This window comes from Ciconia boyciana, chromosome 10, assembly GCF_034638445.1.
Source record: "Ciconia boyciana chromosome 10, ASM3463844v1, whole genome shotgun sequence".
Lineage (NCBI taxonomy): Eukaryota > Metazoa > Chordata > Aves > Ciconiiformes > Ciconiidae > Ciconia > Ciconia boyciana.
The window spans coordinates 40,939,938-40,960,316 of record NC_132943.1 but is presented as its reverse complement, the minus strand read 5'-3'; the positions used below and the strand labels follow the sequence as shown (position 1 = coordinate 40,960,316).

General features: G+C 41.5%; 1 protein-coding gene across 1 annotated transcript in view; it reads left to right on the top strand.

The window, feature by feature from the left end:
- The window catches only part of ABCA12 (ATP binding cassette subfamily A member 12), a 117,562-nt gene that overhangs the window by 50,687 nt on the left and 46,496 nt on the right, over positions 1–20,379 (top strand). The window contains exons 4-18 of the mRNA XM_072874057.1: positions 152–240; positions 1,663–1,772; positions 2,523–2,708; positions 3,509–3,687; positions 7,240–7,352; positions 8,447–8,540; positions 8,671–12,825; positions 13,457–13,572; positions 14,276–14,382; positions 15,873–16,126; positions 16,245–16,357; positions 16,818–16,942; positions 17,770–17,943; positions 18,870–19,034; positions 20,024–20,225. Coding sequence (XP_072730158.1) covers positions 1,743–1,772; positions 2,523–2,708; positions 3,509–3,687; positions 7,240–7,352; positions 8,447–8,540; positions 8,671–12,825; positions 13,457–13,572; positions 14,276–14,382; positions 15,873–16,126; positions 16,245–16,357; positions 16,818–16,942; positions 17,770–17,943; positions 18,870–19,034; positions 20,024–20,225 — 6,013 coding nt within the window. The 5' untranslated portion in view covers positions 152–240; positions 1,663–1,742. The remainder of the gene's footprint in view (positions 1–151; positions 241–1,662; positions 1,773–2,522; positions 2,709–3,508; positions 3,688–7,239; positions 7,353–8,446; positions 8,541–8,670; positions 12,826–13,456; positions 13,573–14,275; positions 14,383–15,872; positions 16,127–16,244; positions 16,358–16,817; positions 16,943–17,769; positions 17,944–18,869; positions 19,035–20,023; positions 20,226–20,379) is intronic.

Genomic DNA, 20,379 nt, shown 5'->3' with positions numbered 1-20,379 from the left:
GATTTCAACACACCTGCCATGAAATCCAGCTATAGACCCATTCTGAATCATGCAGTAGTTAAGTGTAAGCTTAATCATAAGAAACTCTGTGAGTTGTTACAGGTGTCGTCTTTTTTTTTTCCTCCTTTTTTTTTTTCCTTCCTTCCCCCAGTGAGCGGAGGAGCTCATCCAGCGTGGCGAAGGCCAGCCATCCATCACCATGGAGTGCAGAGGTTCCTAAAAGCAGGAATGCTTCACTGGGTAGGTCGTTCACTGCTGTGCAAAGTTCTGGTCTTTAAAGGCTGACCTTTTGAGGCTCTCTGGACAGAGATGCAATTCTTAGAGCACTGCTAAAATGATTTATGTGTTCTATACAGGCACATGACCATGGCCATGACATTAGTGTAAATTCTTGGGAATAATTACAAGTAAGTGTCTGTAGAAAAGACTTTTGAAATTTGGCCAAGAAACCAAGACTAAATTGTTGCATTTCATAGGAGCAATGCAAGATTGCAGACTGTTTGGACATTAATTAAAGACCTGGCCATTTATGGAATATTGCCCTCTTACTGCCCACAAATTGTCCACAAACAGCTTATGATTTTTTTCAAAAGTATTTCTTATTCAGTTATCCAGCAAATAAGTCTTCTTCTGTGCCAGAGTGGATATTTATTGTTGGTGATGTTCTCCTCTGATGTGATTCTCTTTCCTGAAGGAACTTTCAGACTTAAATTTTCCATAAAATCATTACAATTATTATTTATTGATGGTAATGGTTAGTACTATCCACAAGCCATCATGATGGATAGTCCTTTCTCCAGGGAGCTTGCGATCAAATGAATGATTACAGATTTGCATTCTGTGACTGTTCTGCTCCAGCCATTCACTGTTCCAATTAGCATTCCTGCCAATGCACTCACTCTTTGGAGTCCGGGCAGAAAAAGGCAGAACGCAAAAGGGACTGAACACAGAGGCGTGGGGAAAAAAAATAATCAATGAACAGTTATGGGAACTATCAACTCATGTTGATGGCCACAGATGGTCAGGGAGGAACTCAGTTCTACATCTTATTTAAAAAAATAAAATAAAAGTCAGAGGTCATAGCTTCTGCTGGTGTAAACTGGCATAGCTCCTTTGGTTCCAGTGAGCTGTGTTGTTTGAGAGTGTAGCCCAGCGCAAGTGTTGGCTTTGGCATGCGTCAGCTGGGCACCTGGCAGTGTACCACTGTCTATAGCGGGCAGCAGGGCTCCGAATCTGTGTTGGAGCTGTTTCTGAATAACGAGTACCACCCACTGGTGCCAAAGACACCTGGAGAGTTCTCCCTTACAGGGCTATCACCTTGAGCTGATGCAGGCTTCCTTGTAAGGATACCCGCCTCTCTTCCTGCCTGGGGGAGCTGCAGGACTGGAGAAAAGAGGTGGAAATTAAAGTTGACCTGCAAGCAGATAGTTAAATGCATTTAATTTAAAAAAAAGTTACAGAAGGAAATAATGTAATCCAGGAGTTAATTACATCAGAAAAAAACTTAAGTAATTACAGGATGCCATTGGCTGTACCTTTGGAAACAGATTAATAATGATGGCATGCCCAAAGCTGTAGTTAGCTATCCTGTGTCGTGGTTTGATGTAGCAAAGAAGTTAAAAGACATTAAGTAAAATACAGTGTTTCAAACTGTTATTGCAGCATTTGGGGATTTGGTATCTCATGGAGAAAAAACCCTTCGGAATATTTCATCACCATCCAACTTGACTTCCAGCATCAACATGTTCAACAAAATCCTCAGTTTTGGGAAGGTAAGTCTGTAGTTGCATAATAGTTGAGTGTGAGCATTTATGTATAGTTGTGTTTAAAGTGTTAGAAGCTCAAAGTACCAACACACAGCTTTTACTGCTCTCGGATCTCCCCTATTATGTGACTGTGCTTTATTTTGGGAAGAGGAAGACAGTTATTGTGGGTGGACTTTTAAGCTCTGTGGTAAATTTATTATCTTCTAAGCAGAAATCAGGAAACCAGACACCTTGGGACATAATACCATGAATTACCAAATATGGCCACACACAATACCCTGAGATATTTTGCTCAAAACTTGTGTGAGTTAAGGTGTTTAGAGTGTATTTTCTTTCACGTGATATTAAAGTTATGATGTTACAGGCTTTGCCATTTAATTCATTATTTTTCCACAACACTCCGGCAGTGGCATCAGAGGGACTGTGTGTTTATTATGTAGGTATTGACTATGTATAGGAACAACTCCTTTTTAACAGAAGCTTGGTACCATGTCATGGACACCAGTATGCTTATGTTTTTGTATTAAGGCCTACAAACACTTATGCGCACATTTCTCTTTATCTACATGAGGAGTTTGAGGGATTTCAGTAACACTGTTCACCTGTTAGAATTCTGTATGCGTGTAAGTGCTTGTAATGACAATGCTTTTCAGATGTCACTACTGTCCCTTAAAAAAAGTCTCATCGCCACGTCTAAAACCATCCCAAATAGAGTATTGCTTTAAAGCTATGTTTAACATTACATCTTGCTTTTAGAGCCAGACCCAATATTCAACTGCAGCAAATCTCAAAGTCATTCTGTGTGAGATCTTGTCACGATACATAGCACATCCCGGTCTCACTGGAGAGAAGATGGCAGCCAATATCCACCGGACATTCTGCTTTACCAACTCGTCGCTTTTAGAGTCGTTTACCCAAGAGTTCAGAAGTCAGTTCTCTCAGGTGAGTGCCTGGGACCTTTCCTAATATCTGCAGCTAGTAGCTGTGTTAGTTCGCACACGTTAGTGCAGTGTTTGGGAGATAGAACATGACCCCACCTGGCTAGGAGTTGCTCATCTCTATACCAAAGTGCATATAGTGCATGGTGAGGCTGAGCTAATTCTTGTGAATGGGATTAGCTCAAAGACTTAGAGTTGAGTATACAGCTCGGAAAGGCAAGGACATCTAGCCATCAGCTAGTGGCCACTAAGGGTTCTCACCATACCTCGGTCTTGTTTCTTCTCTTTATTTGCCCTGCTGCAGCGACAGGTAGATAGGACAGTGTGAGGATGTGGTGTAAATAATATTTAAAGCTAGGGGAGGCAATAAATTTAATCGTGTATTACCTCAGCCGTGTAACTTCATCCAATAACTCCTGCATCTGATCCAACAATTTATGATTGACGCAGTACTTGTCTTTGGGAAAGCTATATAATTAAAGCAAATGAATCCTTTAAAGGTAATGCCTTTTTTTTTTTTGCCAGGGTGAGGATTGATATTAATTTTTCTTGTATTCTTAGTCTTTGGACTGTTGGGGACATTGTGAATCGTAGGGCTTGTCTAATCAGAGAATTTATTGTACAATCTGGGGTGTGAAGGTAAAGCACAGTCAGTCTCTCAGTTATTGCCTGTCACTAGAGTCATTTGAATGTATTGTTTGTAGAGTTGTGTACAAGTGCAGTGCAAGCTGAAAAACATAAAAAGACCCACCGGCAACAAGGGTTCTTGTTCTTAAATAATTTCTTGCATTGTTATTTGTTAAGGTGCAACACAACCCACAGTACCAGGCAGAATTCGTCAAGGAAATGGTGTCGTTTCTAATGCTCGTCTCCCAAGTGCAGAATGACACCTCCCTGTGGCATCTCCTTTTGCTGGCCCCCGATGTGTTTCAGGGCAGCGTGCAACTGCAAGACATAACTGACTTCCTTCAGAATCCAAGCAGGTAAAAATACAGAAAATGCCAGGAAAGGCACTGAAAGTGGGTGGGTTTGTGTATTGAACTCTAAGGACATCAACTCTCATCTTAAAGGGTGTTAGCTTAAAAGCATGATTTATTTGGGGGTGATATGGCTCCATACTAATGCATCTCTAAAGGTCTCTCTTGACAGTGAGCAGTGTTTTGATTTTCAATGACTCTTGTGTCACTTTTTAAATGGGAGCTTGATATGAACTCTTAGTTTTCTTCCAGCCTGCTTAGAGGCATTGTCAGGCTCATGTGCAGATAGAAAAGGTGGTAACAGCCACTGCCTTTGGTTGAAGGAAAGCCCTCCTGGCTGGATAGTTGGTCTGCTAAATACAGCGGCTGGCTGCTTCTTTCCAGAAAAGCATAGAGCCAAATTGCCAAATTCAAGTTGCTTTGGAACACCTCAAGCATTTGTAGGGGAGCCATAAATTTTTTTTTTTTTTTTAAATTGATTACCTGATTTACTGCTGTTTTATCTTTCAAGATTGGTCCCAAGAAAGCAGAGAAGAGAGGGAGCCTGGTTTTTAGCATATGGGGCTTTGAATATGTCTGACTTTAAGAAGAAAGTACCAGTTATGTTTTTGCTCAATGCTTATATGAAAAACAGAGATGGCTTAATTGCATTAATTAACTGTGCTGAAATATTTGATCCTGTATGCAGCTAGGACAATAAAAGCTCTTCTAAAATGGGCTTAGCCTTGAAATCCCTTTCCTGGTCCGTAGTTGGGCTAAACTCTCAATGATCTGTAGAAGACTTGAGTTACTCAAGAGATTAGGGGACTCTGTTCCAAATCATCTACTGGATATGTGACTGACACAGCTATAAAATATTCTGAATAGTCCACTTGTTACAGCACATGGAGGACAGCAAGCAACTGAGTGTCTTCAGACTTTTGGGGTTTTTTCCTTGGATACATGAGCAGTTGAGTAAAGATGCCAAAAGAGGTTGTAGAAACTTTGCCACTTTGATTACACCCAGGCTTAGAGGGACTCACTTTTCATCACTGGCATGTTGCCAAGGCACTTAAAACCCCGTACATTTAATATCTAGGTAATTTGCCATGCTGCATTGTGAGAACTATTTGTAAGCTGTAAAGGATAAGTCCTTAAAGGAGTCAGTAGCAGTGTGGCAAGAATTTTAATTTTATTCAGAAATCTTTTGTCCGTGCTGCTGTTTCAGTCACAGGATTATTGCATTTGTTTGCATTTACTGGCTTGCAGAATCAAGCCTGAGAGAATCAAGCACTGTTTGAGTGCCCAGGAAGAATTAATATTTACTGTGCTGCTCTGCTTTGCTCTACAGCTGCAGAGCTGGGCAAAGTTATCATAGGCACAACAAAGAGGCACATAGAATTTCATCACCAGAACTGTGCAGTGCTTTTATGCCTAGCATCTGGCAGTGTAAGTGCATGAGTAAAGAGTTATTGCAAAGAGATTGCACAAATAGTATTTTTAATGATGCTTACAAAAGCACATCTTAGCGAGCCTGGCCATGTCTTTTACTCAGGCAGGACTGACCTCCTAAAGAAATGCTGTACAGGGAATTTTTTTGTACTATAATGTCATGGTTTAACCCCAGCCGGCAACTAAGCACCACCCAGCCGCTTGCTCACTCCCCCGCCCCGGTGGGATGGGGGAGAGAATCAGAAGAGTAAAAGTGAGAAAACTCGTGGCTTGAGAGAAAGACAGTTTAATAGGTAAAGCAAAAGCCACGCACACGAGCAAAGCAAAACAAGGAATTCATTCACTCCTTCCCATGGGCAGGCAGGTGTTCAGCCATCTCCAGGAAAGCAGGGCTCCATCATGTGTTACAGTTACTTGGGCAGACAAACGCCATCACTCCAAACATCCCCCTCTTCCTTCTTTCCCCAGCTTTATATACTGAGCATGATGCCATATGGTATGGAATAGCCCTTTGGTCAGCTGGGGTCAGCTGTCCCGGCTGTGTCCCCTCCCAGCTTCTTGTGCCCCCCAGCCCACTGGCTGGTGGGGTGGGGTGAGGAGCAGAGAAGGCCTTGACTCTGTGTGAGCACTACTCAGCAGGAACGAAAACATCCCTGTGTTATCAACACTGTTTTCAGCACAAGTCCAAAACACAGCTCCATACTAGCTACTATGAAGAAAATTAACTCTACCCCAGCCAAAACCAGCACATATAAATATGAAGATACAGAAGAAAAGAACTTTTGCTCTTCGTGGCATCTATATTAACCACGTGATAAGCCCCACCTCTGTGAAACAGGAACTTCAAAGTCATGAATTCTATGGAAAGTTTAGGAGCACATTTTATTACCCACACAAACCTGGTTTACAGACTGCATTCACAAATGCTCATGTTTGTTGCTTTAAGATAGTTTTTCAGATAAGCAGGTAAGCTGAACTTTTTCTCTAAAGCTAATGTCTGCAAAAGCCCTGCAAGACTGAAATAAAAGGGTAACAACAACACTTGTTTCCATATCTGCTACCTTCTGATCTGTATGATATGCATCCACTTTTGGCAAGCCTATGCCTCCCTCCTCCTTGGCTCTACTATTGCTCAACTGAATATGTCATTTATAACTGCAGTTTCTTCCCCCTCTTCCCTCTCTAAGACTCTTACTAACAAGACCTCTGCAGACTGGAAATGGTGAGCACCAATTCCACGAAACCTGCATGGAGACATTATGTTAAATGAGGAGAAAAGAGATCCCTGGTGCTCTGTTCTCACTAGCAGTCTGTTCCCATAAATCAGTATGTATTTATTCATGCCACTGAAATCAGCTCAGCTAGGTTCTTTGTGTATCACCTGCAGAACTTCAGGCAGGTGAGAGATTGTGCATTTCATGGTGACCCTATGCCTACAGTGAAGAGCTATTCTTTATACAGGAGAAGCAAAAGGGACTGATAATCACCGTGAAGTTTTCAGTAACCTGCACACATTGAACAGACAGTCTTTTAAATGACTTCCTCTGTGATACAATATGCCTGATTATCACCTTGTTCTTTCCTACGACTGAAAACCATTCCTTGCTTCCCTGTCAGCCTGGTTATTACATTATAAAAGAGGAAAGAGGGAGAATTGGAAATGGTAACGGTTATTTGTGATTGCCTTTTCTGTCCACAGATGTTGTCCCCTAGGGATCCCTGCTCTCCCTTGAGCCTTGTCTGCTCACTTCTTGGTTTCTCTTAGGAGGAGATTCACGCGCAGCAGTGAATCACTGGACTGGCATATCACCTGAGTGTTTTCTAAGCCCTATTGTGAGGATTTAAGTGGTCTATAGATTTTGCATAACCCTTTGAATAAGTACATCTAATGAGTGCAACACATATGTTTGTGCTAATATACTGCCATGGCTTTCCCATCAGAGCCATTTGTATTTTGTGCATGATCAAACAAATAATTAAAAGTAGGGGCAATGGCTTGTCTGTCAGACATTTTAAGAATGATAGGCTGTACTCCAGCTGTTTCCTATTTGAACACTTGTTTTACTTCTTCTCATAAACCTGTAACCACAATTTATTTTCCTTGTTGTTTTTTTTTTTCCCCTTTAGTGTTTTGCTGGCAGCTCAGAATGTCTCTGCATCGCTTGTGACTGATGATAGATTCAAAACTGTTCAGAATGGGGTTACAGATCCTCCATATTCCCTGAACTGCTTGGAGCAAGGTAAGGCTCCTCTATATAGTCATATCTCTGCTGAAAACCTGTAGTGCTGAGGAGAAGCAAACTGCAGGCTAATAAGTAACCATACAGATTTCATACTGTTCAGGGTCTGCATAATGAATTCTTCTTTCAACTTTTTACAAATGTGCATAAAATACCTCATTTCAAATGGAAAAGTAAAACAGCTTGGTTTTGTCAGTAGACAATGAATTAACATGAGTTTGCAGTCTCAGTGGAAATGGGGAGTGGTAATTTTTTATCTTGATTTTGGGGGTGTGTGTCAAAATCTGCCTCTAGTTGCGGGGTCTGTCAAACTCACCGCGGTATATCAAGGTAGGGGCTGGGGTTTGGCTACACAACAAGCTGTATGCATCAAGATTAGCTGTTCCTCTAAACCCCTGTCGGCTTACAGCAGAGGCAAAGTCCTTGACATCCACCTCTAACTGAGGTTATGTGAATGGGCAAGGGAAAGGTACAGCATCTAAATGCTACAAGGGACAGATTGGTAAATGTTATCCATTTTCTACTTGTTTCATGGAGATTGTGGAAGTTGAGGTGGATGAGAAGAAATCAGATTAATGCAGTGCAAGTAGGGAAAACATGGAGATATAGCTAGTGAGAGGACTGGACACAGGGGGATATCAAGGTGGCTGTAAATGGCTGTGGGAGACATAAATGATGCTGCAGACAAAGCCTATGTTCAAGTAGTAAAAAAGCATTCCCAAATGAAGGGAAAAAAACAGTAATAAATGTTAGGCCACCTTATGCTGCATTACTGATGGCAAAGTGCTCCTGAAGCAGGAGGAGAGCTCCATTAGCACCCAGATCACAGGGGCATTGAGCTGTTCCTGAGATGGAAAATCATTTCTACAATGGCAAGTAGCATCCTGACTTCCTTCAGAAGGCCAGGAAGAGTTACACCCCAAAAAAGCACTCAAATTTCTAACCAAGATCTTGTGTCTTGTCGTAGGAGCCTAACCTCATAAATGCATGTTATGCCATTGAGGCCAAAATCTTGACAGATGTGCCATACAGCTCGTCTCAGTTTCCAAGCTAATGTGATCTTTACTAATACACTCTTTACATCTTTGTTGTAGATAAAGAAAAAAGTTTGGTGATCAGATATATTTGTAATCTCTTTAACTGGAGAGACAATCGGACTTTAGTATCTGAATTGGAGGAAGTTCTGAGGTAAGACATTAGCTAAAGGGATATTACTAACAGTATAATTCAAATCTATGATCTTTGCTCTAAATCACCTTACATTTCCATTTGCATTGATTTCATATTCACTACAATGCTTTTTTTTTTTCCCCTCCAGAAAAATAAAGTCACCAGAGATTGGTGGAAAAGTCTCCAAGAGGTCCATTAATTCAGATGATTTAGAAGCCATACAAAAGTCTCTATATCGTTTAAAAGGCTTTGAGAAAAAAATGAATAGAAGTGAATTAAAAAGCTTAAATCTATTCAGAAATTTGAAGAATGAAACATTACAGAAATTGTATGCGATTCTTGAACTGGGAATGAATCCACATCATGATTATAAATTAAAGGAACCATATAATAAGGAAATAATTGATGAAATCTATAACTTCACATCACTGCAATTACAGAGTGACTTTAATGGGACTTCCATTTTCAATATAATGACCCAGTGGAAAGAAATTCAGAGTGCTTTAAAATTAGCTACAGTGATTTGGAATCCAGTTCTGTTAAATAATTCTAATTTTAGTACAGTGCAAACTACGGATGCTCTCAAAATGTTGCTCTCCACTAGCACGCCATCATTTCTGGAAGACTTCAGAGACCGTTTACATGGAATGCAAGAAATACCATCTTTGTTTTCCGATTATCTGCTTAAGCCTGTGTCCTACAGAAACTTTCCAGACCAGCTTCTAGCTCTCCAGAAGATGTTTTTTATAATGACAGACACAAACATAGGTTATCAGTACCTACTGATGCCTGTGTTTGAACTGATGCGGAAAGTAGAAAGCTCCATAGGTGAAGCCTGGTGGGATGAGTTGAATGCTTATTGGCGCATTGGGGAGAAACTGAGATCGATGAAGTGGAATAGCACAGGCATCATAGCCTATGGGCAGTTTTTAGAGGTATTAAACAGCCATTTACAAAAGCTGAATAATAATTCAAGTAGTGTCTTCAGTGAACAATTGGATCAACTGTCAGAATTTATAACAGCCGTGTTTAAAGAGTTTGGGGAAAACTCTGAAGTAGCCAATATCTCACTAGTCACTCAAGCCATACAAAAGACCTTGTACATATTAAAAGACTTACAGCTGAATTATAACGTCAGTAAATTAAAATCTATAGATCTTTTCTTTAATTTCAACAATAAAACCTTTGAGAGCTTGTCTGAACTTCTGAAGACAGGAATGAAAATCCTTCATTATACAAGTGCCAATGAAGAAATAATTAACGCTGTCTATAACTTAACACATCTTCTACTGCAGGAGTTCAGCCAGTCTTCCTTATGGCACAATACTTCACTAGAGGCAAAAATTTGGGAGGTCTTGCATTTAGCTGTGAGTCCTTTCCTTGAGAACAGCAACAGTGGTTATGGGACACCCCAGAACTGCTCTGCTCAGGACATGCTCCACATAACACTTGAGATGCTGTTTGAAAATACCACTCTAAGCGAGTCCTTAGCGAGGAGCCCCTGCAAACCCCTCTTTGATTCCATGGGCGTGGAGAGTGGAACGATGCACAATGACACCTTTAAAAAAATGTTCCAGCTTGCCATAACAAACCTGAAACTGTCTCCAGAGTTTGCTGCTGTCTACAAGAACAGCAGTGAACGCTTTTCCAAGGAGCTGTCATGCATTGTCCAGTCTCTGCAGTTTTCTCTGAGTTTCCTTTCCAAATTAAACCTTGTCTTCGAGGTGGAAAACTCTTGGGTACAGGAGAAGGTGAGAGCTCTGAGTGCTCTCACGGAGGGACTGCTGCAGAGCAATGCCTCGTGCCCCGTCCCAGTCCAAGATGTGGGTGATGTGCTCCCGTCTCAGCTTTTGAACACACTCATTCCTTTCATGCTGAATGAAACAGCACTGAACTCCCTAAATTTCTCTGACAGCTCAGCAGACTGGCATAGGCTGCCCATGTTTTCCCGTGTGTTACCGACTATTTCCATGAGGAACACCAGTATATATGAACTGCTACAGGTGGGCAGAAATGCTTCCAACCAGTCTGAGTGGGGGCATTTCTCACGGCTGTGGCATGCCACTGGGAACGTGTTGACCACCAAATGGAACCTGACAGAAGTGGGCGAATATGTGAAACTCCTGGAAATTATGAAGAAAGCTCTAATTCTTGTGGACTTTGGGGTAGCTCCTGGAAAAACATTGGTACATCAGATCTTCCATAATTCTAGTGACAGAATTAAATCCTCAGATCTGAATGATCTGTATCGTTCATTAGAACACTTTTTCAATTCAACTTCTGCCACAAACAGCATGCTGGACTTGGAAAGAATATTTCAAGAAATACTTCCACTGTATGAAGTTGCTGGTGAAGGATTATTCTACCGTAATCCCAACGGAAAAGAAAATCAAGATGTTCTAACAATGGCTGCAGTGATTTGGAATCAGATAATTTTAAACAGGACTCATTTTAATACAGAGAAAGCATGGGAGGTTATCAAAAAGATTGCACTTCATCCAATCTCACTTGAAGACAATGAAAATTATCTCAGCACAAATGAAAAAATGTCATCATTATTTTCTGACTTCTTGTTGACCCCTGTAACTTCTGAAAATTTTGCAGAACAGCTCTTGTCCCTTGAGCAGCTTCTTGCTGCCATGGCAAAGTTGAATACCAGTGATCATTATCTGCTGATCTCTTCTTTGTCTAAGCTAATGCAGAAACTCCAGAGTTCCTTTCATGGAAGGCAGGGAAATGAACTTCATGCTTTCTGGCAGATTGCTGAAGTACTCCAGTCCATGAACTGGAATAGTACAGACAGTCTCACTTCCCAGTCACTTCTAGACATACTGCAAAATCACTTCAGTACCATGAAAAATGACTCCAGTCTTCCTTTCAGTAAGGAACTGAAGCAGCTGGTAAACTTTGCATCTTCCATATTTGAGCTGTATGGTGAAGAAGACTCCAGAGGAACCAACATCTCCATATACTCGCAAGCCATGCAAAGGAATATCTTAATTTTAAAAGCTTTGCAGAAAAGTTATAATATCAGTGAGCTTGAAACTATCAACCTATTATTTGATTCTTACAGTAACTATACTCAGAGACTGATTGAAACGTGGAGAGCAGGAATGGAAGTCCTTCATGACATCAACTTAAACAAAACATTTGAAGAAAAAATGAACATTGTCTATAATTTCTCACATTTGCTGCTGCAGAACGAGTTCAGTGAGTCTTCCTTATGGCACAATACTTCACTAGAGGTAAAAATTTGGGAGGTCTTGCATTTTGCCGTGAGTCCTTTCCTTGAGAACAGCAACAGTGGTTATGGGACACCCCAGAACTGCTCTGCTCAGGACATGCTCCACATAACACTTGAGATGCTGTTTGAAAATACCACTCTAAGCGAGTCCTTAGCGAGGAGCCCTTGCAAACCCCTCTTTGATTCCATGGGCGTGGAGAGCGGAACGATGCACAATGACACCTTTAAAAAAATGTTCCAGCTTGCCATAACAAACCTGAAACTGTCTCCAGAGTTTGCTGCTGTCTACAAGAACAGCAGTGAACGCTTTTCCAAGGAGCTGTCATGCATTGTCCAGTCTCTGCAGTTTTCTCTGAGTTTCCTTTCCAAATTAAACCTTGTCTTCGAGGTGGAAAACTCTTGGGTACAGGAGAAGGCGAGAGCTCTGAGTGCTCTCACAGAGGGACTGCTGCAGAGCAATGCCTCGTGCCCTGTCCCAGTCCAAGATGTAGGTGATGTGCTCCCGTCTCAGCTTTTGAACACGCTCATTCCTTTCATGCTGGATGAAACAGTACTGAACTCCCTAAATTTCTCTGACAGCTTAGCAAGCTGGAATAATCTGTCCACGCTCTTCAGTGTTGCACAGAATGAGCTCCACATGAAGGACCTGCTGCAGAGACTCCTGCAGGTTGAAGGCACCTTCAACCTCACCAAATGGAGTTATTACTCAAGCGTCTGGGATGTGGTTGGCAGTTTCTTAAACACCAAAAGGAATCCACCCGAAGCAGCTGCCTTTGCAAAGTTGTTGGAAGCAGTGGCAAACAACTCTGCCAACGATGTGTCAGCTCTAGAAATCATAGAAGCCAGTCGCCACATTCTCGAGGGGCTGAACTTCTCTGATCTGCTAAATCAATTCAATATAAGTTCCAGTTTGGCTTTTCTCTCCAACAAAACTAGTTTTGACAGTGTGATTGATATTGTTGCTCATCACTTCACTGTCATGGCAGAAACCCTGTACAACAAGACACTACCTTGGACTCAGAGTGACCAAACTCTGTCACCAACCAGTTTGATCACACGGTGAGTCTGCTTTTTGGGTATTGTAATTGCACTTATGGGTAGTGACCACCATTCTCATTCCAGCATGTGAAGTATGTTATTTTCTTCCAGTGGAGCAACTTAAGCCTGAAATCACCATAATTTAGGACACTAGGTCTAACGTGGGTTAAATTGAAGAAAAGGAAATTTCTCCTTGAACTGAACATACAGCTAAAAGTGAAACTTTCAAAAATTTTCTGTGTTGGCATGTATCCGTTCATGGTGGAAGCAGAATCCAAGTAGGAGGCTTGCCACCAGTGGTAAACTCTTCAGAAACCCCTTCTTTGTGGTATGACTCTAATTTTTGACTCTCAGTCTCCCCTAGGTATGCCTTTCCATCTATATCTTGCACCCACAGTGAACCTTTCAAGTGTGTTTTCTTATACATATGGTTTGAGAGTGAATGACAGCTTTGGGAGATAACAGCAAAAAGAATTGATGAAATAAAATTGGGAGGGTACCCACTTAGGAGATGTCATGGGAGACACATGGCTTCATCTGGAATTCTTATTTACACTGCCAAGGAACAGCATCTACACAGCTGACAGGTTGCTCACTAACATACCTTGTTTCTGAAAGAGAAGCTGATATAAAATCCTATCTTATTTTTCAGATTTCTGTTTTTAGAATTTGAAAATACCATCTTACAGGTGACAGTGAATAACAGCTATAACCCTTACCTGATGTGTTTAATAAATGCCACTGAAGCTGAAGACAGCAAATTGACAGGTAATCATGATTTCATTAATGTTGTGGGACCTCAGCTGGAATATGTTGTGTCTGTCTTTTCAAAGAGTTTTGTCTAATGACGGGAAGAAATGGTGCTACATATTTCCATCCGCTGGCAATTAGCTGGAGCTGTGAGACCTCGGGAAGCCAGACTCCTTTTTTGTTTGAGTTATGTCACATTACGGATATAAGCTTTCCATCCAACTCTATCCAAAAGCCACGTCTGCTCTTCGCTATGTGATGACAGGTTGCTGACACTCAGATAAAGAAATCTTACAAACAGAAACCTGTATTCCATTCACAGCTTTATGTACCCATAAGATGACAGCAGTTAGTTTTGAGAGTTAACATGGTATTTCACATAGATATTCATCATATGAGCTTCTTGTAAAACCTGAGAGGTTTATCTGTTCACAGAATAGAGATGCCACGTGTGCTCTGAAGGACACTGTCAGAAGTCCTGTTACCAGCATGGGGTGGGTTTCTTTAGGACCAGAGCACCTACTTGGACTGGATCCGTTATAATCCAGATTACAACCTAGGTCTTGGTCTGTGATTTCAGAGGTCCTGAGCCATGTGAATTTGGCGGAAAACAGCGATGCTGAGTAGGCCTCAGAATAAAAGTGCTGATATTCCCACCTGCGAAGTTTCTGCAAGTCTGGTGTTTTTGTCTTGAGTAACTTTTGTTTCCTTCCTTGCACAGAAAACATCACACTGCTTTTGAAGAAAACTCATCTGAAAAAGAACTCTCTTATGCAAAATAATACCTCTGAGAAACATTCATCCATACCAGAGCTCCTGAAGCTAAAAGTGAGTCTGCTTAAAATGCTGACTTGAAGGACATCCCACAGTGATACATGAATGTGCAATGGAGGTTGTTTTGAACAAAAGCGGATGGGAAAAAAGTTTCTTAAAAGAACAGCTGATAAAAACAAGGACTGAAACTCTGTTTTCTGCCTGCTGCCTATATTTAAAGGTCACCATTAAACTGGGCTGAGGAACTTGTTCTTATATGAGTCCCTACCAAGTGTACACCCATTTTTCTGAGAAACTAGAGGTGTTCCTGTCCTCCCAGTCTGTTGGATAGAATGGCTTCTGTTTTCCACCAGCCATCCCAAAAGGATGAGCACTACATAGGTTGCCAGTGGCAGCATATCCCTCATAAATCAGTGCACCAGTAGTTTTAAGTTCAGTACATTGAGACTTAGCAAAGCACCTTGCAGAGCTGAGATCGTTCCGGGATGCCTCAGCTTCATTTGAGAAGTACGTAGGGAGTTTTCAAAGGCACAAATAGCAGTTAGTTAGCTCTGCCCTGCTGAAAATCAGTGGACTTGTGCATACCCAGTTGGCAGTTATAAGTACCACTAACTTAGTTACTACTGTGCCTAAGGAGCTATACCAACACCAGCATGGCTGGAGTCCAAGTCCCCACATGTTCCCTTAGCTCTAGATGTCTTACAACACCATAATGGTTTCTGAGATTAAGCACCTAAGCAGTATTGATTCATGGATTTCCCTCACCAGCTTTGGATTTGGTAATGCCTCATTTGGATAAAATGCTTCTTACACCATGCATACATGAATGCACTAATAGCATACATGCACTGTATTCTATTTCTCTGTATAAGAAATAGAATTAAAAAGTCTTCTGAAAAAAAGATAACAATATGCAATGCTGTTGCTGCTTAATATATCTGTAACAACAACATGATGAGCCTCAGTGTGACAGGTACTTGTAGGCACAAAACAGAAAACAGTTCTTGCCATAAGAGACTGATAATGTAAATAATGGTGTCAGACAAGAGGGAAGCCCATAATAGCAGAGTAGGCAAAGGACTATAATTTTACACAGGTTGGCAGATGCGGTAGTCCTGACTTCTAGCCAACTCCATTTCATATGCTGTAGTAGAGATGACTAGGTGGTGTCCGAAAGGCTAAACCTGTTGCATAAGGTAGATTTATTTGGTCTCTGGGAAGGTTAATTGGTCAACAAGGAAGTCCAAATGGAGTATTGCTATGTATGTGTGTTGGGCAGAGGAAAGGGTATGTTAAGGCTTGCAAGGTTTATTAGATCTTGTGCAATGTTGTGTAGCCAGGTCTGCTACAAACTCATGTAGGAATGATTGTTATGAACTGTTCTACTGGAGACCTTTTGAATGAACTAAACATATATATATTAAAATTTTAATCTAAAGAAAAATGGAAAGGGACAGCTACACTTTTTAAAAGTTGCCTTTTATAATTCTGTCATCTAACTGGTGTTTGTGCATTTGTCTTCCTTTTCAAAATTTCCTTTGAAGATATCTCGCCTCCGGGATCTGGCAACCCTTCTTTGTGACTATGAGAGCTTTAAGTTAATACAGCATATTTGCCATCTCCCTAATGTTAGCTTTGGAGAACTGTGTGAACACAGTCAATCTCGTGAGCAGCTCCTCCGCACTATTGAACTGAGCAATCAAGTTGTGACCAATGTACTGAATCACAGAAGAATCTCACAAGAGCTTCAAAATATACTGATTGGGGATGCCACAAACATCCAGACACAAATGAAGTGGTGAGGCTCTCCCTCTCAGTTAAACTGCTTTAGTATTCTATTTATGAAATGATGAAATGGCTTCTTGCCTTCTTTTCATATTCCCAATTTTGTTGGTTGTTTTGTCTTTCCAATTTAGGTTTCAAGAAAATGTACCAGAAATTGCTTTCTTTCAAGAGATTCCTCAGTATATGACTACTCTGAATTCCATGTTGAACATCACTGAGAATTTAACAGATTCTAGCAAGCAAGGTAGTTTTCTGTATTTACTTTACAGTGTGGGTAAACATCATCATTGGTATCATAATTTCTGTTGGAAATCCCAAGACTTGTTTACCTGCCAGGAAGAAGTGGGATTAATGAAATGACCATACACCATGTGCCATGTCCTTGGGATCCCTTTATCTAGGGTAATTCTAGAGCCTGTTCTAGACCACACTTTTGTTTTCTGTACTGCCCAAAAATTCCTATGTGCTGAAAGTCCCAAGTCTTTGTATTTGAGCAACTTTTGCTATCAGTAGACTTGTCAACTTTAGCCCACAAATCAGACTGTAAAACCTAGGAAATATGACTGTATTTTGCACGTTGTTTTTTTATCAGCAGTGATGTACTGCACTTCCATACTTTATCTAAAGTCCTCTCTGTGTGCTTGAGATTGCTGTATGTCTGGAGAAAGCTCTTACATCAATTGTTCTTTGATTGTTCTTTACAGAAAAGTTAAGAGATGTGTTTAAAAATGTGGACCAGCTCAAAGAGGATCTCAAAAACACAACAGGAATGTCCACAGCCAGTATTGATGCTCTTCTGGAAGCATCTCTCCCAGAAAACAGCAGTCAGGTAAGTTTGCTGTCTGTCATCCTGGTGGGAGATCTTGTTGCTTTCTACCTCTCAGGCCATTAAAACTAGAATTTGTTAGTGAATGCAGCTAAGCAGATCACTGCATGTGTGACAGCACAGAGAGAGGTAGACGATCCCACAGGAATAGACAGCATAGCATGTTATGGATCAAAATAGCCATCAGAAATGCAGTACAAGCAGTCACTGACGTCAGTTCAGCCATTGGAGACCAAGAGCCATATGGTCTCTTTGGCTGTCACCGGTAGCTGGTAAGCAGCCACGCACTGCCTGGTGAGTGATTGCTCCGATCCGTAGCAAGGGCACGGTCTGCTGTAACAGACTAATGAGGACTGAGTGGGGTCCTTGGTGGGGTCCTCAGTGCCGAGGAGTTGTTGCAGTCTAGATGGAAAACACACTTCTGACCACAATTCGTGAGAGCGCTTGGTGCCCCAAAATAGCCTCCCATAACGAGAGATGAGCTTGCCTTCCTCAGTCTCCTGCACAAGCAGAGCTCCAGATGCTTTTCCCCTTCCTAACCATCTTGTCTGGACTGAGCCCCAAACAGTGTGCTCTTTTCCAAACTTTACATGCATCAGTCAATAGGAAATTGAAGCCACAAAAGCTTTTACTACTGTGCAAGCTGGGCAGTAAAACACAGTCCTTAGGATTTGTCCCTTGGAGTGGGAGTAATGGGTAGGCATTTTCTGGTTCTCAGGGTTGAAATATGAGACTGTGGAAAGAACAACAGCAAGGCAAGATTAATCCATGCATACTGGAGCGAGCAGTCTACCTCCTAACAAATCTTTTCTTCCTTTGTGCAAACACAGCTCATTTCTCAGATCCTCCAGCTGGAGTCTTGTCGCGTCCGTCCTGCTGACCCACAGCTGCAAACAGTAGCGGAGGAGTTCTGCAATCTCTCTCTTTCAGAGAGGACTCGTGAGACGTACATCCTGGGGGTCACACTGTTACGACACTTAGACATTTACAATTTCTTATACAAGGTTAGTGCTGGATTTGTAGAGTGCTTTCTATAGTCTTTCCTGCATGTAGTGGCTGAAAGGTCATAAAATATCATTGCAGTGGCCAGAAGCTATGCTGATTTACGCAAGCCAAAGATCAGGCTTTGCTCATGCAGTGATTTTTATTGCATATCCATGCTGTGACAGTGTGGATATAAATGAGGATCCCAGCTGGTGTAAACCAGCAAACCTCATTTAAAGGCACTGGGCCTACTCTAAATGCCTCCCTATCTGCTAGTATCATTTATATGCTGTCACAACCTCTTGAACATTCCCAGGTGAGTTCAGGCTTCCCCAAAATAAGGCACTGGGCTAAATTTTTTTATTCCTTGAAAAGGCAAGGCCCTGGAAAAAGTCCTGTAAAATATATTTTCCCAATCTAGTTGGCACTGCCAAGTTATTAAATGATTCAAATATCCCACGCACACAACTATATAAACAGCATGTAAAAATGCCATTCACAGAGAAGTGTGTATTGAATACATATTTAAAAATGCTACAGAAGTGATCCTGGGGGGAAAAAAAGGTATTAAACGAGAATGCAAATGGATTTGGCTCAGGTCAAAAGTCACTCATAGTGTTTGACATCTATGCTGTGCAAAATGCTACCTCTTAGAGACTGGGATTATATCCCAGCCAATATCTGATACACACTTCCCAACTGTAGGTGTTTGGAAACGTGCACTGTTCAGAATATGTAATATTCAGGGGAGTGGTTTGCAAAAGCACTTGGGGACTTAGGAATACAAATCCCATTCATTTCCCATGGGACATCCTCTCCCTAAGCCTCCTAACAGTTTTGAAAATCCCACAATCTTTGTCTTGGAATTAACACAATATGGGCGGGTACATGCATGTGCACACAGATTACTGCTAGTCATAATTGATTTCCTTCCTGCCTCTTGTAGATGTTTTTCCCCAAGGAACTTCAGAAACCCGTGGACAAGATGTTAGGCTTTCTGACAAAAATGACATATTTCAGACACCAGGTTGAATCTGGAGTTGATCCATTGCTACAAGCTATTCATTCACTGAAAAAGCTCCGGCAGACTAGAAATGTGCCACTGACTAAGGTATGTGTAGTCTGCATGTGCTTTGGAGGCAAAACACCACTGGAACAGTTTCCGCAGGAATTTCTTACCCTAGAAGCCAGAAGTGCATTAAATCATAGATTACTGATTCTCTTTTAAAGCAGCAGTGTCCTAAGAAGAATCTTGATCAAACTTACATGTTGCCTTCCTGGGAGAGCTTTGATGTGGAGCCATGGGACCATCACATGCTCATGATGGGGGGGACACTAGGAACACGTGCTGTGGGAGGGACACTAGGAAGAAAAATGTAGGGGAGAAACAACTGTCTTGAAGGAGGGTAGACTTCTAACAAAATATACCGGTGTACTGGAAGGGGTCAGCTTGTGAAAGCAACTGGAGAAACTGCCCACTAAAGGCTATCCAAAACCACGTAAGTCAACAGCAAAAATTTGTTCTGGCTTTAGTGTGCATTAGAACACACCCAAAGCCTCAAGACTGCCCAAAACATTCAGTACAAACCCAGTCCTGCTCCGACAGCTGCAATAACTTCAGGTTGCACTAACTTCACCCAGCACTGGATCCAGTCCCTCTCCGATCCGTAGTCAATGACAGCACAGATTACAGAAATCATTTCTAGTAATCACTTTACCTGTGCATTGCAGAACCACGTGCAGTCATGGACTAGATGGGGATAGGGGATGTGCACATCTGTGTGACAAATTGTGTCTTGTAACCCAGGGTATACATGTGTCACCAGGCACACATGATAGGCAGTTCCTATACACACATTACAGGCAATTCCCACATTGGATCTCATACTGGAAATGAATTTCCCACTTCTGTCATAGCAGAGGTTAGCCATAAAAGCATGATTTCCATGGAAAGTCCCTTTTTTTGTAGAGACAAACTTCTCATAAGAAAGCAGTGTAAAAATGTTCAGTTCTTGCCTTCTAATTCTATTATTTCTTTTTCCTCTCAGAATGGGATGCTTTTAGCATGCAGGATTTATTTGCATTTTGTCTTTTCTGCAGGCATTATTTAAATCAAACAACTTTAGGATAACACGTGGCACATTTAAGTCCATGTCAAAAGTTCTCTGCAACCAGGAGATCACACCTCTGTTTTTTGAGTCCTTGCTTCCAGATTCTGGAGACCCTGTAAGCAACAGTTCTTCTGTGGAGGATGTCCATGTCCAAAAGATGATGAGGAAATATGGGATTCCTCATGACTCCAGTAAGTCTGGCTTTTCCTTAAGGCAAAAACATTTCAGAGCCAAACTCTACTGTTTCCAGAGAGATCCAGTGCTGAGCTGTTCCCCCAGACATCTCTGGAGGGCCGTAAATGCTCATCATTTATGCTAGCTGAAGATCTGCACTGCCCTAATTAT